This window comes from Rhinolophus hipposideros (genome assembly GCF_964194185.1).
Source record: "Rhinolophus hipposideros genome assembly, chromosome: 5".
NCBI lineage: Eukaryota > Metazoa > Chordata > Mammalia > Chiroptera > Rhinolophidae > Rhinolophus > Rhinolophus hipposideros.
The window spans coordinates 28,020,895-28,043,412 of NC_138051.1; the positions used below are offsets into that span (position 1 = coordinate 28,020,895).

At 53.2% G+C, this 22,518-nt stretch overlaps 3 protein-coding genes across 5 annotated transcripts; 1 reads left to right on the forward strand and 2 right to left on the reverse strand.

Annotated features, from left to right (window-relative positions):
• Window positions 1-2,669: 2,669 nt before the first annotated feature.
• On the reverse strand, window positions 2,670-8,130 carry IRF9 (interferon regulatory factor 9). The gene is made up of 9 exons (XM_081047452.1): window positions 7,391-8,130; window positions 6,439-6,619; window positions 5,941-6,124; window positions 5,564-5,694; window positions 5,387-5,477; window positions 5,210-5,281; window positions 4,247-4,588; window positions 3,228-3,343; window positions 2,670-3,094 (listed from the first exon to the last, which is right to left on the reverse strand). Exons 2-9 carry the CDS (start codon window positions 6,616-6,618, stop codon window positions 2,966-2,968), a joined length of 1,245 nt encoding a protein of 414 aa, XP_080903578.1. The 5' UTR covers window position 6,619; window positions 7,391-8,130; the 3' UTR covers window positions 2,670-2,965.
• On the reverse strand, window positions 7,985-17,917 carry RNF31 (ring finger protein 31; the record flags this gene model as incomplete). 2 transcript variants are annotated; one of them, XM_081047450.1, is made up of 21 exons in its annotated part: window positions 7,985-8,188; window positions 8,296-8,464; window positions 8,992-9,088; window positions 9,812-9,869; window positions 10,004-10,117; window positions 10,389-10,507; window positions 10,623-10,737; window positions 11,946-12,035; window positions 12,127-12,225; window positions 12,309-12,482; window positions 13,676-13,882; window positions 13,992-14,177; window positions 14,292-14,540; window positions 14,803-15,093; window positions 15,266-15,653; window positions 16,137-16,314; window positions 16,554-16,629; window positions 16,721-16,789; window positions 17,016-17,171; window positions 17,324-17,470; window positions 17,557-17,917. In XM_081047450.1, 21 exons carry the CDS (start codon window positions 17,746-17,748, stop codon window positions 8,135-8,137), a joined length of 3,228 nt encoding a protein of 1,075 aa, XP_080903576.1. In that variant the 3' UTR covers window positions 7,985-8,134. The 2 variants fall into 2 exon arrangements, with proteins under 2 accessions (XP_080903576.1, XP_080903577.1); XM_081047451.1 differs by having other exon boundaries at window positions 16,742-16,789; window positions 17,557-17,748.
• PSME2 (proteasome activator subunit 2) lies at window positions 17,483-22,065 on the forward strand. Of its 2 annotated transcripts, XM_081047454.1 has the most exons (12): window positions 17,483-17,999; window positions 18,227-18,882; window positions 19,194-19,226; window positions 19,668-19,730; window positions 19,959-20,045; window positions 20,153-20,183; window positions 20,271-20,368; window positions 20,960-21,028; window positions 21,180-21,247; window positions 21,406-21,460; window positions 21,768-21,854; window positions 21,947-22,065. In XM_081047454.1, the coding sequence occupies exons 2-12, from the start codon at window positions 18,835-18,837 to the stop codon at window positions 22,025-22,027; spliced, it is 720 nt and encodes a 239-aa protein (XP_080903580.1). In that variant the 5' UTR covers window positions 17,483-17,999; window positions 18,227-18,834; the 3' UTR covers window positions 22,028-22,065. The 2 variants fall into 2 exon arrangements, with proteins under 2 accessions (XP_080903580.1, XP_080903579.1); XM_081047453.1 differs by lacking the exon at window positions 17,483-17,999 and having other exon boundaries at window positions 18,135-18,882.
• The last annotated feature ends 453 nt before the right edge of the window (window positions 22,066-22,518 follow it).

Sequence of the window (22,518 nt, forward strand, 5' to 3'; positions counted from 1 at the left end):
CTCTTGGGTCAGCACGCTCCACGTCTCTGGGTGTACTTGATTTTATTAATAAACTTCCTGCTGTCCTATGCTGCATACACTCTATCTCTTGACTGAATTCTTTCCTTCAAGAAGACAAAGAACCGAAGTACATCATTCCCAGTGACACTCTCAGCATACAAAAGCCGTTTGTCTCAAACAATTATTTGTGTAAAATTAAGCCATATTCCTTACAAATATCCTTTATCCCCATGCCTCCTGCCTTTGCACAGCCATTTCTTTGGTCTAGATGCCCTTCGCAGCCTTGACTCTAGGGCATGCGTCTGCCTCTTTAAGAGTCAACACTTATTGCAGCAGAGCTGACCCTATTTTATTTTGCTCCTTCAATCTGGGAGCTCTTGAGATTAGGGTCTTGTGTTTTCAATTAGTGTCTGGAAACTAGTTCAGTAAATATTTGTCAAATGTGCAATTACCCTGAACTTACAACCACAGAATGTCAAGGCTGAAAGAGATTTCAAAATCTAGTCCAAATCTTGCCTTTACAGATGAGAGAACAGGGAGGCCCATGCAGACTGTTTCTCCCAGACCACATAGTTCCTTAGTGACAGCCTGGTTGAGAATTCTGCTTTCTTGATTTCCAGTGTTCCCAATCCCTATTCTACTGTGCCTGGCTAAATTGGCTTCTACCTTATACTTAAAATTGTTTCAATCATTGTACATATGTTGTGAATGTTCATAAGTGTTCACATTGGGGCACAAAAGATGATCAAATGGGGGCACCTGCCCTTAAAATGCTTATAACCTAGATTAGGAGATGAGCAAGAGATACGGAATTTGTCCATCCATCCATCCACCCATCCGACAAGGATTTGTTAAATGCCTGCTATGGGCCAGGCACTCCTGTAGATACTAGGGATACAGCAACGAACAGAACAAGTCTCTGTTCTCATGGAGTAAGAAAGGACCGAGGATAAACAAGTAGACAGACAGAAATATGTGAAGTGGTCAGTGCTATGGAAGAAAAATGAAGCAGCACAGAATAGAGAGCAATGAGGACTGCTGTTTAGATAGGATGCTCAGGGAAGGGGAGGCAAGTCATGTGTCTACCTGAAGAAAGAATATTTTAGATAAAAGAACCAGGGGGGGAAAGCAAGTGCAAAGGTCCTGAGGCAGAAATGTGTTTGGTGGGTTCAAGGAGCCTGGAACAAAGTGACTTGAGGAGAAGAATGGCAAGGGGTGAGGTTAGAGAGTTAGAGAGGAGAGGAACTACAGCACAAGGACCTTGGAAGCCATTGTAAGGATTTGGGGATTTACCCTGAGCGAGCTGAAAGCCAATAGAGCGTTTTGAGCAGAGGAGTGGCACGACGAGGTTTATGTGTTAAGAGGACCTCCACTGTGCTGAGAATAGGCTGAAGGTGGACAAGAGCAGAAGCAGAAAACAAGATGTGGAAGGAAGCAGGAAGAAGAGGTGTGAGAGGTGACTTGTACCGCAGTATTGGTGGTGGAAGTCAAGAGAAGTGGTCAGATTCTGGATAGCGTTTGAAGGAATAATGACAGGATTTGCTGATGGATTGATGTGGTGTACGAGAGAAAATGGAAGTCAAAGAGGTAGCAGGTACAAAGAGGGTCCAGAAGGGATTTCAGCAACCTGAGGGTACAACAGGGCTCGTGCTCCTGTGCACTCAGTACCTGATTTATTCACTGCTAGTGCCGATCCCCGTGCAGGCTCTTGCTTCTCTGGAAGGTGAGGGGCAAGAGACGGAAGGTCCCGGAGGCAGAAAGTCTCAAAGGCAGCACTGAGGTTTGTCAGGCGAGACACCAAGATATAAATCTGATCATGTAGGTGACAGGTAAGCAACTGGAGGCGTATCAGTGACACGACAGGAAGGAGTCTGGTCTGGGAGGCCTCTTCTCCTCCAGGCTGGCGTCATGGAAGCTGGAAACCATGACTTAGGTAGAACTAGTCTGCTGGAAGTGACTGGACAGAGTGGAAAATGACAAATGGCCTTGTAAAGGAAGAACTTCCAGTTTGGTGGCAAAATAAACACAGGGTGAGGGAGAGGAGTGTCCGATGATTTAGATCCCTCAAATCTCAGGGAGCAGAGTGTTGGTGACATGGCCGTTCAGGCCAGATTGTCTTTTGTGGGGCTCAGGTGGAGTGAAGGAATGCCCTTCAGGTAGGCTGACAGTGCACCATGTGCTGGCAGAACAGGCACCAGGGCCTGGTTGGCTCTAGGCACAGGTTTGGCATCTCTTCCCTCTGACTTCCCCTCCCCTGCCAGGGCCTCTAGCCCATAGTTTCAGGTCAACTTCAAGTTCTCCTGTTCACTCAGATCTCCAGTCCAGAGTCCAGCCCGAGACTGCCTGTTGTGAAGCCCTGAATCAGGCCTCTAGCCAAGAACTGTGGAGCCCGGACCTTCCCAGGTGAAGTTGGGGGCTGTAGGCTCAGCGAGCCGCTTGGGGTGACCCTGACCCTAACCGCGCTTGCCTAGAGAGTACAGAGAGCTAGGTCCAGAACCCAGAGCCCAGACTGCTTCCTAGCCACAACCTGTGGGTGGAGGGGAGGAAACGGGCCCGGAGATGTCAGCAGGGAAGAGAACCCAAGTGACCTGCTCTCAAGGGACAGCTGTCATCTCCCTGTGATCCCCGCTACCTTTTTCTCCCAACAAATCAGAGATGGATTCTTTTTTCAGTAAGATTTTATTTTAAAACCTTAGTGAAGATCTAACAGGAAAATATAAAGTGCTTGGCTATCGGGTTGGGGCAGAAGGAGAAGGTCCCCCTGAGTTCAAACCATTTGGACTTTCCCAGCTCACTTCCTCAGAGATACAAGAGGGTATATCTCAAATTAAAAAAAAAAGGTAAAAGTCATGCTTGAGTTCTCCACCTGTCAGACATCATGAGTTCAAGGACATAACCTTCACAGACAACCACGAAGAATGATCACCGAGGGAGGCAGCGCAATAGCGTGGAAAACGGGTCTCTTTCAAAGAAAACTGGAGGAACAGAGCGGAGAGGAGGAAGGTGGGTCTCCTAGGCTTTGCAACAGGGACAGAATGGCTGTGTGGTCCTCTGGAGTCTCCTCCAGTAAATGTCGGGCGAAGGCCTGCTCCATCTGTGCCGGAAGAGGTGGGAGAGGCGTCATGAACATCGCAGGGGCAGCCCCTCCCCCTGCCCTGGGAAGGCCCCTTCTCCTCCTGGAACCCCCTCATCTACACAGGTAGCTATTCTTCCCCTGCTGAACTCACCTGCACGGTGATAAGACTCTGAAGGGTGTGGCTGGGGCCAGGGTTCTCCTCCCAGAAATTCAGTGTCACCTGAAACTTGGGTGGGGGGCCCAGGCCCTGGAAGTACCTGGCCAAGTCTGAAAGAGAAAGGGTCAAGGGTTAGAAGAAAGGAAAGAGAAGGGAGAGGGCCACAGGCAGGGAGGGAATAGGAAGGGACCCTTAACGGAGAAAGAGAAGTGGCACTGGGGCCATAGGGAGACCAAGGCCAGAGCAGGAGCTGCAGGGTCCCAAGGCTGCTGACTTATGGCAGAAATGTTGGGAATTAGAGGCTGCTCACCGACGTGCGGTTGGAAAAGGCACTCCTTCTGCGAGTAAGAACTACTTAGAGGTATGGCACAACCCGGCATGATCTGCTGGGTGAGTTTAGAGCCCTCGCAGCGGCAGCCCTGGCTGCTAGCACAGCCGTGCCCACACTTTGGTTGCCTGCTCACACCTCCCTATGCTAGAGCACCCATGGCCCCGGAACACATGCCCTGAGTTTCCTGAACTCCTGCACCCTCCTCGCAAGGTTGGATTTAGAGCTGAATGGAGGCAGGAAGCAGAATGCACAGCTTGGATTGGAGAGGGGCGATCTATGTGAGGGGACACGCGGAGTGTGGTAGGGCCAGGGTGTGTGACGTACGCCAGCTCTCCCGAACGTGTGGATGGTGCGTGTGCCAGTGTGTGCAGGAGAGGGCCGCAAGGCGCACCTTCCCATGACTGCTGTACGTGTCAAGGTGATGGAGCTCGCCGAGCTGCGAGCCTCTTGTGCTGGGCTCTGCTGGAGCCTCACCTTGCACAGCCGGGATGGCGGAAGGAGGGCTGCCAGGCAGCTGCCAGGGCTCAGCATAGGACCCCGCAGGATGTGCACACAGCAAGTGGAGGGTGCCGTGCGTGGGCTGTGATGGTGGGTCTATTGGAGGGAGCACAGGATAGGGGCAGGGCCTGGGGGACTAAGAGGTGGGGGTAAGGGCTCGGGTGCTGGGCTGCAGCTGCCTCACCTCTGCAGAAGTAGGTGGTTCTGAAAAGCTCCACACACTCGTTGCTGGGCAGCAGATGTGGGCCTGGCCCAGGCGGGGCCTGGGGTGCACTCCAGGAGACGGGGATGGGGCACAGGCGCTGCACAAAGAGACCTCGGGCGTTGCTGGCCACCAGGACACCTCTCTCGAGCTGGCTCAGCAGGCGCTGGGTGGGCTCTTGGGGGCCGGCCTTGGGAAACACCACCTGCTCCATGCCGTACTGGGAGCCCGAGGGCTCAGCCACAAGGCGGCAGTCCAGGCTCTGCACCTGGGCCTCGCCCACCACGTGGCCACTGTAGATGAAAGTGAGCAGCAGCGAGTAGTCTGCAGACAGAGAACGACCAACTGTACCAGTGCTTCTCCCAGGGCTCCACCTGGTCAGCACGGGGCTCTGGGGAAACAAAGAGGGGCTCCTTGCAAATCCAACGTCCTCATTTTGCTGCTGAGGGACAGGAGGCCCAGAGAGGGAAGCCGAGTGAGGGCTGGGGAGCACAAGGCAGGCGGCAGAGCAAGGCCGCGGCTGTAACTTCTGGGGTTAGACAAGACGCCCTCCCTCTTATCCTCACTCACTGCCCCCACCCTCACGAGCCACGGTGCCCCGTCAGACTTTCCTGTAACTCAGGAGAGTAGCTAATACACAGATTCACACTGAGGTCTCCAGGCTTTATGCCCAGGGTCTTACAGTTTACAAGAAGGTCCTAGAGATTGGGCCTTTTCTTAACCCCCAGAAATCAATGTCTGAAAGCCGATTTCCAGGAAACAGAGTGCCCAGGGAGTGTTTCTGAGAAGCAAGCTGTTTGGCGCCTGGAGTCTGGCCAGGTGCACTGTCTGGGTAAGGAAAGCACAGACTGCTGCAAGCCCTGACAGATTAGATCACGTGTGCATAGCCACAGGAAGGTGACCTGTAGGGACAGGGAGCAGGGAGAACCCAGACACGTTCAGTACCTGAGTCTGGAGGGGGCAGCCGCTCCAGGGAGGCCTGATTTTCTTGAAAAGGGGCCTCAGTTGTGTCAGCACCTGGGAGGGAGGAGAGGCACATTGTCATGTAGAATGGCACTGGGGAGTTCAAGGGCCAGAGGGTGTGTGTGACACCCGGGATGACAAGAGGCAGGGAGGCGGTACCTTCCTGAGGCTCAGAGCTGCTGCTGCTGCTGCTGCTGCTGCGGCTCTCCAAGTCTGAATGGCCTGCTCCCCCATGGGCCCCCACCTCCTCCTGCAGACATAGTGCCTGTTGTTGGCCCCTCTTCCCCTAGTTACTGTCCTGTCTCAGGCCCACCCAGTTCCCTCCCCAGCTCTTACGGTTTTGAGGGGGTCCTGGAGCAAGGACGGGCTGAGTATACAGTTCTTCATGGTACCCTCATCCTCCGCCCTCTCAGGGGACACAGAGCTGTGATGTCTCTTTGATGGTGATTTCTGGGTTCCTGCTGGAGCTGTGGAATATTGTTGAGGGGGAGGGGATGGTCAGAGCCTTCAGTGCAGACAGTGGGAGAGATGAGAGGCTGCGAAAGGGTGGGCAGGACTGAGCAGGGGAACCTGGGTAGCAGGTCCCAAGGACAGGGACAAGGTAGAACTATGACCAAGGGGCCTGAGGGAGTCCTCCCAACCTCCCACAATGCTCATCTCCGTCCTTCCTCCCCAGTCTGCTGATTCTAGAGCGGTGGGCCAGGGTCACTCACCAGGGAGGGTTCCTGGTGGCAGCAGCCGATACACCTTATAGGGCTCAGCCCCATCCCGATGGCCGTTCTCAGGAACCTCCTCAAACTCAGGACTTTTGTTGAGAGCACAGCGCAGACGAGTCTTCCAGATAGCGGGGCCTTCCGTGTCCCCCTCCTTGTACTTTCCCTTAAATATTGCCCAGGCCTAGGACACAGGAAATGAAGAGAGGCAGCATGTTAGAGACCCCAGCTGCCCCTCCACCAGGGTTAGCTTCATGAATACGCAGCGTGAACCCTCGCACAGAAAGGCCTGTGCTGGGTTTATGCTCAGTTGTTACCATCTTGAAATCCTTAATAAATTTTGCGTTTCCATGTTGCACTTGGCTCTGCTAATTATGTCGTTGGTTCTCCTCTCTAATCTCCCTTTTACCTGAAAGCCAGGTAGATACAACCCCTTGAACACCAGTGTTGACTCCATCCCTCTCTTGGAGAGAGGGGCCAGTTCCCAGGTCCCTTCACCTTGAAGAAGGCGGCATCCTGGTCCTCCCGGAAGTCCTGCTTGCCGGCATGCTTCCAGGGAATCCTGAACATGGTCTTAGCTTCATCTTCCCAGCATACCCCTGAGAACTGCCCGCTGTCCACTTGCTCCACCACCCAGTTTCGGAGCTTTCGGGTGCAGCGTGCCCTGCCTGATGCCATCCTGGGGATAAGAACAGCAGGCAGAATCAGTAGGACCCACCCTTTGGGAGGGAACATCTGCTGAGGCCCTGGCCATTTGGGTTGTAGTCTGGCAAGGGTCCCCGGAGAACCCATCCGTCGTTTATCTCTAGACATATCTCAAAATTCTCTGAGACCAAATAGCTTTGGTTCTGCCATCACTGGCAATTAAAAAAATTATACGTTGTTTTTAATACCCCAAGCTGTGACATCTAGAAGGAAACCTTAGGTGTTGGTCTTAACTTTTAAGACTTTTCTGGACTCTACTGTTCGGAAGAATTTCGTTGGTGTTCTGTTCCCGGGGAGAGGTCGTCTAGATCGCCAAGCACCTGCAGATTGCTTCGAGGACGTACCACCAACACTCTGCACCCACCAGCCCACAACCTCTCCTCCCACCCTCAGCTGTCCCCTCTGCTTGCCCTAGGAGTTAGGGGGCATGGGCGGAGCCGCAGCATAAGTGGGCAGGGCCAGAAGGCAAGCAAGCAAACAATGGACCAAGTGACTGGGGTAAACAGCCTTCTTCCCTGAACCACCGGGCAGCAGGTCCGGGCCTTTGCCTGCAGAGCTTGGGACACAGCCCCTGGTCAGTCTCTCACTCAGGCCAAACCTCCTGCTTCCTGGCTCACAGGCCTTCTGTCTCTTCCTCAGTTTAGTAGAGGGGCCCCCAGGAGCAGCCCCTCCCTGCCACCTCTCCAATCCCGCTGGGCCTTCTAGCCCTAGACCCAGGTTGCCGCCAATTCTTGGCTGATCTTACCTGAGCTGCTGTGCGGGGTGTCCCAGGGCCGAGCTGACCTCAGCTCAGCTCCAGGCTAGGCAGCTTCCTGATAACTCCACCCTGTTTCCACAGTCCCCACCCTAAGTTTCAGTTCTCCTCCTGGGAGGACCTTTTCCCTGAAATCACGTGGTCCGAGTTGCAGGGCAACGAGTGGCCACTAGGTGGAAGCAGTATCCGAGAATCTCACTTGGAATCAGAGGCAGGAGGAACCCTCCCAGCTGAGGCTCATTCCCCTTCCTCCCGGAGACACTCATTCCTGGTATTTGACCATCTCTGTGACACTGCTGCTTCCCCAGGGAGGCCACAGAACGCAGCCGGGCTCCAGCGCCTCTGGAGAGCTCTGTACTACCTGTGCATGTATGCTCCCCCTCGGTGCCTGCTTGGAGCCTATTTGGTGACTTCAAATGTCAGCTCAATTCAATGAAGGGAAGAAGGGAGGCAGGGAAGGAGGACGTCAGCCCAGGCCAAGCAGGCAGGGAGGGCCTCCCTTAGCCATCCATGGTGTCAACTCCTTCCTCATCCTATGAGTCCAGGGTCAGACGGAGAGCTGTAGGGGGCCCTTTTAGGAAAGCTCAGTTCACCCCCCTTGCCCTGGTGCCCCCAGATGGTAGGGCCAGGAAGAAGGACCAAGAAGCCTGGGCAAGGAGATGCTTCTTTATTGGTGCTGGAGCTGTTCTTGCAGGAGTCAGGCGATGCGACCCTCATTGGGACCCTCTCCCTCAGCTACTTCCTCCTGCGGGGGATACTCTGTCCCAAGGGCACCTCTTCCATCAGCTTCTGCAGAAGGAGAGAAGATGATGACCCTGGAAGCCTGGAGCTCAGACACCGGCTGGCTAGGGGACTCAGAACACAGGGTCAGAGGCGAGGCTGGCAGGAGGCTTCACCTGTAACAAGCGGGTGTGGTAGGTGGCGGCATCCTCCCCAGCCAGCGGCTGGGGGCGCACGTGCAGGTAGCGCTCGGTAGCCGTCTCCAGCTCCTCTACCTCATACAGGGTGGCTGGGTCCAGTGAGTGGGCATTGATGAGGCTTACAAGATACTCTTTGTAGTGTGCCCTGGAGAGATGAGAGGGAGGGATATTCGTTCTTCTGTTCGGCCAGTGTTAACTGAGTGTGCCCAGTACCGTGCTAGGCCCTGGCATACTTGGACGAATAAGTGTTAACTGAGTGTGCCCAGTACCGTGCTAGGCCCTGGCATACTTGGACGAATAAGTGTTAACTGAGTGTGCCCAGTACCGTGCTAGGCCCTGGCATACTTGGACGAATAAGTGTTAACTGAGTGTGCCCAGTACCGTGCTAGGCCCTGGCATACTTGGACGAATAAGTGTTAACTGAGTGTGCCCAGTACCGTGCTAGGCCCTGGCATACTTAGACAAATAAGACAACCCTTGCCTGCTGCACATGTAGGCACTGCCAACCCGTGCACATTGCTTGCTACTACCTATCCAGGTCTTTGCCCAGAGGACACCTCCCTCCTACTCCTTGCAGGACCCACTGCTCCCAGAGACCCACTTTACCACCTGGGCACGCCCTCAGCACTCCTGTCCTTCTCCCCAAAACCATGCCCCCTGCCTGGCACTCACTGGCAGAGGCCCGCATAGCCAGCTGGAGTCTCCTTGCCACAAGCTTCATCCCGGAGCCCATTGGGAACCTCCTTCTGCTCCATCACTCGGCAGCCACCTATGGATAAGGGCAGGAAAGGGCCCTTTGTTGTAGGAGGCCACTGACCACCAGGCCCCAGGAGAACTGGGACGGAGGCGGGGGAGGTGGCAGCCAGGGAGGGGCCGAAGCACAGAAGCCCCTGCTCTAACAGTGGTAGTGGTGGGGGGAACTTAGAGATGGCCCTGTATTAGAGCAGACCAGCTCTGATCCAAAGGCAGCGAGCTTGCTGTCCCTGCTTTTATCCAAGCTGGCTTTTGGCCCATAATCACATATTCCTTGAAACAGCTCTTTTGTGATTTAGTGCTTAACAGTTAACTTATTCTGTGAAGGTCTTACTCTATCTAGATGGTAAGAAATGAAGTACATGAGAACCTTATGTGCCATCTTTCTGTTGCCCTCATGGAACCTAAGGCGGCAACTAGTAAGTCTCATTAAATACTCATTGAGTTAACTAATGAATCATTATCCTTTGGGAATGAAAGAAGAAAATTAGTATCTAGTGCCAGGTGCTTTAATGTGGCCTCATGTAAAATAGCTCAGCTGCAAGGTGGCTATTACCCCCATTTTACAAAGGGAGAAACAAGGCTCGGGGAGGTTAACTTGCCAACGGGCACACAACACTTCAGCATAGGATGGGCCTTGAGCTCAGGTCTGAGCCCAGACCCAAACCTTTCCTTTACCAACTGCACAGTGGCGCCCAGCCACCCTCTCCCCTTCTCCAACGCTTGCCCTGACACTCACCTCCAGGGACTGTCCGGGCCCCCGCTGGGGGCTCTGTGTTGAACATGACGTTATTGTCCTGAGGAGGGGCAGAGGGATGGGCATTAGATTCTCCTTGATGCCAGCCCACAGAGCCTTTCCCTTCTTGCCACCCTGGGCCCTGCCTCCTCTTCTGGGCAACCTACAAACCCAGCCAGGCTGGCCACGCCTGACCTGTAGCAGCTTTTGGAGCCGGAGAGCAGTCCAGTCCCGTAGGTAGAAGAGGCAGTCTCGGGGGTGGTGGCCATGTAGGGACTTTTTCACTCTGCAGTTCGGGTCTGGACATTTCTGGAAGAAACCCAGATAGGAGAGGGAAATTGGAGACTGTTGGGGTCCTGGCCTCTCAGGAACCTCTGTGTGAGGGGTGTAGGGGTGGGGGCAGAAAGAGACACTGGAGGGTCTGGAGCAAGTAGAGGGGGAGAGGGGACAGACAGAGGTCATTTACACCCCACCGGCCTCCTTCTCTTCCCCTGGGCCGCTCCTCAGTGGCTTCTGCCCCTCAAACCCAATGGCAGCCCCCCATCCTTTTATCCCTTCCATCCCCATTCTCTGGGCTCACATTCTTGGCGTAAAAGGCATTATAGCATCCACTGCAGAACTGGTGGCGGCACTGGGTGCAATGAAAGTGCATGCAGCCTCCTCGGGCCAGTGCGTACGAGAATTTGCACTTGGGACAGTCTGCAAGGGACAGCAGGTCAGAGCTGGGGCTGCCACTGCTCCTCAAGGCCCTCAGGAAGAGAGCTGCTGGCAACGCTAGGTCACCGAGCGAACAGGCCTAGTGGGGCAGCCTTACCAATGCCGTTTTCCTGAAGATACATTGCCAGGCCCTGGGCCTGGTATTCTGGGTCATTGGTGCGTTTCCAGTTCTGGAAATCCTCGCAGCTCCGGCCTCGGTGCTGCTCCTCCCACTGCCAGAAGGAGAGCAATCGTTACATGGAAGCTCCATCCCTGGCCCTTCTTGCTGACCCCTCCATTCTTATCCAGTTATCCTTGGCTTAGTTTATGGCACTGCCATCCAACATTTGCTCAAATCCAAAACTGAGGGGCCACCCTAGGTTCTTTTATTTCCTTATACCACCACATACTCACCAGCACATCTTGTCTCCAACACACAAGCCTAGCTAACATAGTACCAACATCTATTTTCAACCCTGTCCCCTTTCGCTTTGTCCTAACTGTGACCATCTTATTCTGGGCCAGGTCAGGTCTTGCTTCAGTTACTAGTCTCTCTTTTTCCACTCAGGCTCCCCTACGGTCCACCCTCTACCTTGCAGCCAAAGTGCCTTTGAAAGTGTAAGTCAGGCAGCTTTAACAGGATTGGGAGTGTCCTAGTTTTGAGGTTTGGCGGTAGGGTTTCAGGTGTTTATTTTATTATTATGTTTCATAATATAGATGCGATTTTTTGGTATAAAATATTAAACTTTTAAAAAGGTAAATGAGATCATATCACCCCGTGCTTAGTCTTAGAATGAAAGGCAAACATCTTCTTCACTTGGTCTTAAGGTCTCTCCTGATCTGGCAGCGAGCTCCTCCCCAACCGCCTGCTACTCTTACCCTTGCTCTGGAGGCTCCAGCCACATAACACTTTACTCTGACTTTGGCCATTCCATGCGTTGTTCTTTCTGTCCCAAATACTCTGCATAGTTGACTTCTTCTTAACTTTCAGGCCTGAGCTTAAATTAAACCATTTTAGAGAAGACTTGTCTGACCTCTCTGTCCTAAGTAGGCCCATTCCATTATTCCTCACCTCAGACTTCTATTTGTTTTCTTCACAAAACTTATGCCCATGTATAATTATGTTCTCTCTTCCTCCCTCACTTCCTTTTCTTTCTTCCTTCTCTCCCTCCCTTATGCCCACCCTTCCCTCCTCCTTTACATTTCACCCAGCCTTCCTCCTTTGCCCTTGCTCCCCACTCATCCTCCCTCCCACCGTCTCTCCCTCCCTTCCTCCTTCCCTCGTCCTCCCTTCCTCCCTCCATCTCTCCCTCCCTCCCTGACTAGTCTGTAAGAACTTGAGCCCAGAGCTCATGTCTGTTCTGTTGTCCAACACACCCCGAGTATAACAGTACCTGCCAGCAGCTCAGCAAGTATTTCTGGAAAGGTGGATGTGCCTCACCTGGCGCTTACAACGTACACAGAAGGTCTGGTGACACTGGGGACATGTTGCTTCCAGCTGCTCACGCTCATATATGAAGCCAAAGGAGCACTGTGTGTGCAAGAGCATAGCTATTTGAGGCCTGGCCCCCAACCCCCCAACCCCTGTGCCTCCAGTAAGCTCCTTTGGGCAGGCCACTTACCTGGGCACACCACAAGAACTTGGGGTCCCGCATGAGCACACCCTCAGTTAGCTTCTTGTGGAACAGGGCATAGGCATCTGGTTCTAGGCTCTCTCGAAGCTGGGGACGGAATGCAGAAGTGGAGGGTGGGCAGGGTTCTTGTTCAAAGCCCAGGATGCCCTGAGACCCAGAGACTGCAGTACCTGGATGTCAAGAGTGGAGAAGTAGCTGAGCAACTGTGTGTCATCGGTGAGGTCGGGGCGGCCACAGGCGGGGCACACCATGTCTGTGATGTGCTTCTCCTTCAGGGCGATAGTGAAGTGCTGGCGGAAGCAGTCGGGACAGATGGTACATTCACAGGAAGTCAGGGCCTGCATCTAGAGGTTGAGCGGGGAGAGGAGAGGGTCAGAAGCCACAGCTGCCAGCCTGGGGAAGGGGCAATAGCCAGGTATTCATGAGAAACCAGGGTCTAGTTAATAACTGGGCAGAGGTAGCAACCTCAAATGCCAACAAGTGCCAGGGAGGAAACCTAAATGTCTGAATGTTGTCAGGTGAAGGAAAACAGACAATGGTGAGAACTAAGGTAAAAGGAAGAATGCCCCCTAAAGGCATTCATATTCAATTAAAAGCAAACACACATATAACATCCTTAAAATGATAAAACATAGAGATGGAGAACAGCCCAGTGGTTGCCAGGTGATGGGAGGAAGGGAAGAAGTTGTATCTTCCTTGTATTGGGTAGAATTCCCCCCGACTCCCCTCCACACACATCCATGCAAAAAACGAACAAGGTCTGCCTTCTAGCTAACATTGTACCACGTCTGTTTCTTGGTCTTGATATGGTACAATAATTACATAGGAAGTCACCATGGGAAGAAGGTGGGTGAAAAGCACATAGGACTCTATACTAGTTTTGCAACTTCCTGTGACTCTACAATTGTTTTAAAATAGAGTATCAACAAAACGGAACAAATCAAGATACAGAGCCAGCCTAATTCAACTGGACTGTATTTGGCCAAAGAACTGCCACTTCTGACCTCGAGTAAATGGGGGCTCAGGAATAAGAGGGGCCTGCTCCTACCAACTGGAGATTTGACGATGACATTAAAGAATTACTGCTAATTTTTTGGTTGTGACTATGGTATTTGTGTGTGGTATTTGTGCCTATGTTTTCAAAGAGTCTTCTTTTAGAGATACATACTGAAATATCAGCAGATAAACCATATGATGCCTGAGATTTGCTTCAAAATAATCCTGTGTGTGTGGAGGCGAAATAAAGATTGGCCATACATTTAGAATTGCTGAAGCTTGGTGATGAATACGTGGTGGGAAGGAGGGAATCTGTTATACAGTTTTCTCTACCATTGTATGTGTGAAATTCTCCATAAGAGAACATCAAAAAATGGAGGTGAGGGAAGGTGGCCTATTCCTGCCCTCCTCTTCCCAGAAGCCTTCAAGGGCACGTGGGCAACTGTAGAGCAAAAGACAGGAGCAGAGACTGGGGATGGGTGGAGAGGGTCCAAAGGCACGAGAGTTATTCTAAGGCCACGTTCAGGGGACAGGGGCTTACTCGGTTGCGGGGCAGCACCCAGCCGCATACGGCACACTCTTGGGCAAGCAAGCGGCGCAAGAAGGCCCGGTCTTGGCTCTGCCTCACAGCTTCCACCACGTCTCCCAACTCATAGTTCCTGGGTGTCTCCTGCAGCAGTGACAGTGCCAGCTCTGCCCGGCCCCAGCTGGGGAGGGCATAGACTGCCAAAAGCCGTCTAACCAGGCTCTGCAATGTAATTTAGGCGGAGAGGGCAGAAGTGGCTGTCAGACCCAAAGCTCCTTCCCCTCAGCCTTCCCTCTGCCCCTCTACATGGCTCATCACCTCCTCCCAGCACCTGCTTATCTGGCCCGTCCCAGGAAACGGTGGGCTCAGGGCCACTGTCCCAGAGGCGCTGATGGAAGGGCTCTAGGCGCTGGCGCTGTAGCTCAGTCAGGGCCCGTGCCACGTCACCTCCGTGTTGGAACAATGCTTGAAGAGACCCCTCCTCAGGCCCGAAGCCCAGGGCCCGGAGTTCCTGCACCTATGAGTTGGGAATGGAGAAAAGGAATGAAGAGGGAAAAAGCAGGCAAAGGAGAGAGTATGAGAGACTTTGAGACCCACAACCCTCCCCCTGTCCCTCCAGCACAGCTGGTACCTTCCTCCGCCGCGTCCTTACACACTCCTCCACAGCTTCGTCAAGATTGCCATGACGATCCAGCCAGGCTTTCCGGGCCTCCTGACAGGAAAAGGCCCCTAGCCCCGGGGCCTGCTGTCCAGCCAGCTCAGCCACCATCTCCAGCACGTAGGGCAGCTCGGACCGCAACCACTGCAAGGGCACCTCGGTGCCCGAGTACTGCAGAGCTGAGAAGACCTCCTCTGGACAGGCGCCTGCGGCTTCCCCTTCCTAAGGCACAGTCCCACCCAGAGGGCCTATCAGGAAGGGTGTCCTTCATCCACCATCAGCCTGAACCAAAATGCTGACAGTGGTTGAGCTCAGACTGTGATCTTGTGAGCAGAGCACATGACACTTGCCATATGGGAAGTGTTCAATAAAAGGCGGCTGTGGCTAACAATGACCAGTTTTACAAGAATTCACATTAATCAACTGCAGCCTCTCCCTTCCCCCACCAGCTCAGCCCCATCTCATCCCAGGCCCAAATCTTTACCCGGATCTTGATCACTAGCTGAAGACCTTCTTCCCGCATCTTATCTTGGCGCTGCTTCTCAGGGTCCCCACAGGAACTGGTCAGGGGGGCACTGAGACATCGTGGAGGCCTTGGCTCAGGGGGTCGCTCTTCCAAAGAGGTGGCATGGGGGCGGGGGGTGTGCTTTACTGGGATGGGGCTGCTGGTCCGGTTGCACATAGCACACACCCAGCCAGGGCCCGAGTTGCAGAAGGTACAGTGAATACAGTACCAGACTGGAGTCTGGGCAGAGGAGAGCAAAGTATCCCCCTGCTGAGAAGGCAGAAAGAATTATCCCACTGAAAGCTGGCTGAGGCTCAAGATGGAAATATAGGGAGCTGGGGGGAAGACATGAGGAAACCAAAGGAAAACGGGATGAGGAAATAGAGAATGGCTTATGGTAATAGGTGCAAATAAAGAGATGGAAAGGCCAGGAATAGGTTACCTGAAGGGGCTGTAGGCAAATGCCAGCATCCCGAGTATCCGCCACCAGGCTAGGAGGCTGAGCCAGCCGAGGTCGTTCACATATGGCACACAGCACAGCCGCCGCCTCATTCTCAAAGGTACAGCTCTGACAGGCCCAGCGATCCCGTGCAAGCTCAGGTTCTAGGCCCCCAGCTCCTTGGGGACCCTCAATCCCCAGCCCCAACCCCTTACAGCCTCTGGGCCGATCACAGGCCACACAGAGCACTGCCCAAGATTCATTTAGTATGGCACAGGCAGCGCAGTGCCAGGGCAGACGGGCACTTGCAGAATCAGGAGGAGAAAGAGAGCTGTCTCCCAGGGCCAGCAGGGAAGTTGACTGGGGCCGTGGTGGATCTGAAGCAGGTAAGCTGTAATGGGAAAGTCGACATGGACTACTGAGGGGGGCCCTGGTGCCTGGGTCCCTCACCCCAGGCATCCCTCATTCCTGCATGATGACACATGGCTCTGGCCTTTGCACGCTTTGTTGTCTGGAACTCTCCTATACCCACAGCCTGTTCAACATATAAATGACAGCTTAAAGTTCACAGCTTACTGGTAGATATCCCTAACATAGGGACTGACCCATACTAGGTGCTTAAAATATTGCCAACTGATTGAGCTGATCCTTCAGACTAGGTTGCCTCCTCCTACTACCTATTTGCACACCATAATAATCTATCTTGTTGCGACTGCTACCTGCTTGATATATGTCTGTGATCTCTAGGAGGGCAGTAACCGGCTGCTTGCCTTCTCTATAAAACAGTCTTTATCACAGAATGTGGCACATAGTAGATACTCAATTAACTAAGTTCTGTCAATTTCACTCCCTCCCAGAAGGGAAGGCCTCTCACCTGGGGGTCAAGTGGGTGGCCTGGGGGGCCCAGGGCAAGGTCTGGCGGAGGTGATGAGCACGGGATGGGTGCCCATGGAACAGGCGATCACAAGCTGGGCACAAGGCCTGTTTACAGGCTGAGCAGTGCAGTGTACCTGGGGTAGAACCACAGAAGAAGCAGGGACCAGGAGTGGAGCCTGGAGAATAGGAGAGAAACAGAACATCTATCTGAAAAAGACCAGGTTAGACCTGAATGCTGTGGAGGGCGACAAATCATAGACTACTTTTCAACATATCTGGACTCAAGAAATCTATTTTAATCTCTTTAAAAAAAAATAGAAAGGCCGATAACCAGGAAGCTAGACAGATGAGGGCCCCAAATTTCCATCAATATGGTCTACTAACATTCCCTCCCCCAACACAGGACCAACAATACCTGAGGCAGAGGGTGTGGTGAGGGGACCAGGAGCAATCTCTCTCAGTGCAGGGGCAAACTCTGAGAGCTGCAACATCTGAGGAAAAAGGGCAGGGAATAGGCAAGGGTTTGGGGAGACCCCCATCCCCTGCCCCTTTGTTCATCAGGCCTCAAAGCCCCATTCCTGCCTTTACTGCATTATCTTCAACCTTGTCTTCCAGCAGCTCCTCCAGTGCTTGTGGTCTTGGGTGGGTATTCTGCAAATGAGGTAAGAGTTCTCAACCTACAGTCCTGGAATGAGGCCTTCTCTCTAAGCCCAGGTGCCCCAGCATTCACAGGGAGTATAGTAAGGGGAGCTCCCAGGTTGCTGTGGGGAATATGCCCAGGGCTCAGCAGCACGGGAGTCCCCAGACTGGCTTTGGAGTTATCAGGCTGAGCCTCCCAGCCCTGGTGCTTAAGTCCTCAGGACCAGAGATATCTCACCTGTAACAGTAGAGTGAGCTCTGTCCGAAGTAACAGTACTTCCAGTGTGACCGTGGCAACTTGGTGCGCATCGGGATCTTCTTGCCCCTCAGGGAAGCTCAATCCATCAGGCTGCTCCTCTGTGTAGCCATACAATCGCAGAACATCCCGGCCCCACTGCCACACATTCACAACCAGTCACCACCCCGCGGGGCCCCTTCCCAATAGGGCTGAACCCCTCCACAGTCGGCACAGCCTCAGGCCCTTTCTACCCAACCCCCAGCGCAGGCCAAGTTCCCGTCTCCCATAACGGTCCCCAGGGGCTTCACCTGCACAGCATCCACCGTAGTGCGAAAGACCGGGTTATTAAACTTGACCCCGCGCCAGTACCGGGGCCTCTGAGGGCTGAGGAGGTTGCGGCCATATTTCTCCAGGATGTTCAGGGCCGTGGACAGGGTGTTGAGGTAGTTTCGGGGCTGCAAGCAGTCAGAGAGCAGAGAGCTGTAAGCCCCATCCCGGGCTCGGATGCTCAGCCTCCCTCCCCAGCCGGACCGGGCCTAACCTCCCCGTGAGCGTTACAGCGGACCAGGCGTGCGGCGTCCAGCTGCAGGTAGCGGGCAGCTGGAGGCAGAGAAGTGACCAGCAGCGGCCAGAGCTGCTCCACGGAAAACGCCTGCCCAGAATCCCTCTTCAGGGCGCTCGCCAGCTCCTCGCGGGCCGCCAGGAAGGCCTGCTTCTCATCCTCCCCCGGCATCCCGAGACACGGTCAGCCCCAGTCCCGCGGCCCGCCGGGACACCGCGCAGCCTGTGCTCCGCCCGAGCGGCGCCGCTCCTGCCTGGTATCTGGCTTCACGGCCCGACCCAGTCCGCGGAGCCTTCCCGGGTCACTCGGGCCACGGTCACTCTTCAACGCCCGGCCCCCCGCCAGGGTTAACCGGGAACAGGAAGTACTAGGGAAGAAGGCGGGACTGCGACCCAGTTTCAGGGGAAGAGGCGGGGTCTAAGGTAAAGGAAGGCGGAATCAGGGAATTGTGGGGCGTGGCCAAGAAGGGAGGCCTGGTTCCAGCCAATGAGAAGGGTAAATGGTCCCTGGCTCCTCCCCTAGAGCCTCACAGCCTTTAACCCTGTTCTGGAGCTCTTCCCCGCGTTCCTCCAGGCTGATTCCGCTCTTTTATGAATTGCCAAAGGAGCGGGGTTAACTTATTTCCCTCAAAGCCTTCTTCTCTATTTAGACCAGTAGACCGGAGAAGTCCCACTCTGCCGGGAACTCGACTCTGGCCGGCCTGAGCCCGGCTCAAGCGAACTTCTCCAGTCGGTCTTGAAGGCAAGGCGCCCTCCGGGAGGAAGCCCCGCGCCTACTCCCTTTCCCACTCTCCTGCTCAGCCCCAGGCCTTCATTTCTCCTACTTCTCCCACCGCTCTGATCTCTCTCCAGCCCCCTCCTCACAGTCGAGCCTCCTAGGGACAGCCCCAGCACTGAACACCCCCTTTCCCACGCTCCACCCCTCTTACCCAGTCCCGGACTCCCCCCGGACTCCCTCGCCGCTCCCTGTAGCCCCGCCCCTTCTGTGGCAGGACCGCTCCCGCTCGGGCTCCGCGGTCCCGCCGGTCCTGGCCCCTCCCTCGGACAGCCCCTGGGCTTGGGACCGAGTCGGCACCGCCTCTTCTAGTCTCAACTGGCCGAGAATGGCTGAGGGGCTCCCTACGGTTTGCGGCTGGCCAGGGGGAGGGGGAAAAGAAGGAAAGGGGTGGGGTTAAGGGGGGCGGGCCTGGACGTGGGGAGTGAAAGCGAAAGCCCAGGCGCGGAACCGGGAGACCGAAGATCTAGCAACTGAAGCAGCATGGCCAAGCCTTGTGGGGTACGCCCGAGCGGGGAAGCCCGCAAACAGGTAATGGAGACCGGAGGCCAGGAGGGGTCCAGGGAGCCCTCCTGTATGGAGGCCAAGCTGGGTGCTCCAGGGGTCCACAGCCGTACCAAAGAGCTCCCCCAACCTCCCTCTTCAGTGCTTTCACTTCTGCCCTGGGGACTCCCAGATTCCTGCCCTCTGACCAGTATCTGCACTGAGCATGGACTTCCAGAGAAATCTGGCTTATGGGAAAGGCCTGAGCCAAGTTAGAGGGCATCCCATTGGGGGGGGTGGGGTCTTACTCTTGACAACTGAGACCCTTAACCAACATCGGGGTACTGCTCTCTGTTCAGGTGGATGTCTTCCGGCAAAGTCTTTTCCAGGAGGTAAGTCTTCTGGATTCAAGCGATTTGACCCAGAATTTTAAACTGACACTTGAGGGTCACAGCCTCTCAGAGTGACCCCCAAACCCACCCTAGACCTGGGCCCTACTTATCAAGACTTCATCCAAGATAAGCTCCTAATTATTTATCTCTACCCTTAATTTGACTCCTCTTAATTCTCTCCCCACTTCTGCCCCTTTTCTCCCCTCTTTTGGTGTTGAGGGAAAGAAACACTGTGACCCCAAAGCAGGAATACCATACAATAGTCCTAACCTTGGTTGTGTCACTTCTTCGCTTGAGCAAATACTTTCACTTTTCAGGGCTTCTGTTTCCTCATTTGTGGGTCTTAGAGTCAATGATTTCCAAGGACCCTTCCAGTCCCACTTCTCAGGCATCTCATTAAATGTCTTCTGTGATTTCCCACCTTCACAATGTAACCCGCAGGCTGAAGAATTCCTCTACAGATTCTTGCCACAGAAAATCATATACCTGAGTCAGCTCTTGCAAGTGAGTAGTGTGGGCTCCTCTGGCCCCATCCCATGGCCTCTTTCCTCTCCACTCACCCTCTCTAGCTAACAACTGGGCTCAGCATGCAGAGAACATTTGTGAGTGGCTGTGAGTGGTGGACTGGGAATGTTAGGATGGTGTGAGGCCTGAGCCTAGGGTGGGAGGCAGAGGGCGGGTGGGATGTGTTCAGGGAAGGCTGGGCATCCCCTAAGAGTAAGCTCTGTGCAGGAGGACTCCCTCAATGTGGCTGACCTGACCTCTCTCCGGGCCCCACTGGACATCCCTATTCCAGACCCGCCACCCAAGGATGATGAGGTGAGGCACTCAGGGTGTAGGGCGCAGACTATATAAACCCAGTGGAGATGATGGCTTTTCAACCTTCATGACTTTTTCTGAAGCTACTTTCCCCCTTTTTAACTTAGATGGAAACAGATAAGCAGGAGAAAAAAGAAGGTAAGAGAGGAAGGGATGGCCAAGGGAAGGGAAATGGCACAGTGACTACTTAACGAAAAAGGAGCCTAAATCCCCTCTTTTCTATAGTCCCTAAATGCGGCTTTCTTCCTGGGAATGAGAAGGTCCTGGCCCTACTTGCCCTGGTTAAGCCAGAAGTCTGGACTCTCAAAGAAAAATGCATTCTGGTAAGCCTGGGAACTGGGAAAAATAGAATGAGAAGGCAAACCAGGCCCTGGTATTCTTCAGAGATGCAAGTCCTTCATTCAGGAACCTATTCCTGAAATAGGAAGATTCCTTCTGTGCCTTGCGTTTAGATAACTTTTGTTCTGCTACACCTCTGATATCACAGTGGTATCCCTGAGATCAGAGACTCTGATATATCCACCTCCATAATCTCAGAACTCACTGCTATACCAGGCACATAGTGCAGGGTATAAGCACATAGCACTTGCTATGCAAGTGAGTTGGTTTAAGAGTTCAGGCCCTAGAGGGAGACTGCTTGGAATCAAATCATGACTTTATCACTTACCTAGTTGATTACCTTAAATAAGTAACTTAGATATTCTGTGACTCAGTTTTTTCATCTGTTAAGTGGGTATAATAAAAAGATATACCTTGAAAGGTTGCTGTGAAGATTAAATGAGATGTATAATACATAGCACAGTGCCTGGTACATAATAAATGCTTAGTTAAATATGTCGTATTAGGAACTAGTGGAAATAGGAAGAACCCAACAAGTTTGTTGAATGATTACTACATGATACCTTTTAACATAGGTGATCACATGGATCCAGCACCTGATCCCCAAGATTGAGGATGGAAATGACTTTGGGGTGGCAATCCAGGTAAGAGAGGGGTGTATAAGTATATTAAATGGTGAGAGACTTGGGGAGTGGGGGATAGGAGCTAGACATAACAGAGGAGGAAGGAGATGGTGAGTGAAGGATGGAAGAGATGAAGTGTTTTCTTTGCCTCCCATCTCTTTTGTCACCACAGGAGAAGGTGCTGGAGAGGGTGAATGCAGTCAAGACCAAAGTAGAAGCCTTCCAGACAACAATTTCCAAGTGAGGGCAGCTGGAGGGCCAGCACAGGAGGCTGTGGGGACATTTCTTTGGGACTCCCAAAGCTGGGCAGTCCCATCAGGATGATAGAGGGCTTTGGGAAGGGCCTGAGGGAGAATATGAACCCCCATTCCTGTGGTTACTCCCCTTGTTTCCCGCAGGTACTTCTCAGAACGCGGGGATGCTGTGGCCAAGGCCTCTAAGGAGACCCATGTAGTGAGTGGATTGTCCACCAGCCTTTCACCTGATGCTGGCTGGGGGTGGGGTGAGGAAAGGGGAAGAGAGGTTCTCTTTGTCTTGTTTATGACCTTACCAATGTGGGGAATATTAAGCCAAAAGCATTGCCTAGGAAAACTGATTTGGGCTTCAAAAACCTTAACCCCTTTCTCTGCTTGGTCCTGTGAGAATCCCATTTCTTGATGCTGAGAACGGCTCATGTTCAAGTTACCTATTCCCTGTGTGAGAAAACCAGACTGTCCTAACCTTCAATGGGGCTGACTCAGCTTTGCTTTCCGCATCCCAGATGGATTACCGGGCCCTAGTGCATGAGCGAGATGAGGCAGCCTATGGGGAGCTGAGGGCCATGGTGTTGGACCTGAGGGCCTTCTATGTGAGTGTGGGGTAAGCCTCTAAGGCAGGTGGACAAGGGGGGCCAGAGGAAAGGCCAAGAACCTGATTGCTGCCCTTCTGGCGTTCTTCCAGGCTGAGCTTTATCATATCATCAGCAACAACATGGAGAAAATTGTCAACCCAAAGGGTGAAGAGAAGCCATCTATGTACTGAGCTAGAAGGGAAATAAATGACGTATATTATATGTGGATTACCTCTGGTGTGTGTCATTCATTCAAAAAGCATTTACTGAGTGCTGCCTATGTCCAGACACTGAATGTGAATGTGAATGTGGTGCCAGGAAGACAAAGATGAATTAGATGTCCATCCTGTTCTTAAGGGGTCATCCTAAAGAATAGGGTGGAAACTGTTACATGCCATAATAACCTTTATTTGATAAAGATAACCTTTATTTGAGAATTTCACAAGATTTTTCCATCTGGGGATCTCATGAGTGCTTCCTGAAAGATATGGCATTTGAGCAGAGCCCTGATTGGAATAATCAGGCTTTGAACAGACAAGGAGAAAGTTCTGTGGCTGAGGTCAGGGAATGAAAAAAGGAACAACTTTTCATCACCTCTTCAGCTCAGAGCAAGCTTGAAGGGACAATGAGGTTTCACTGGAAGAATTATAGGTGAATGATTGGACTCTTTCTCAAGGCCTGG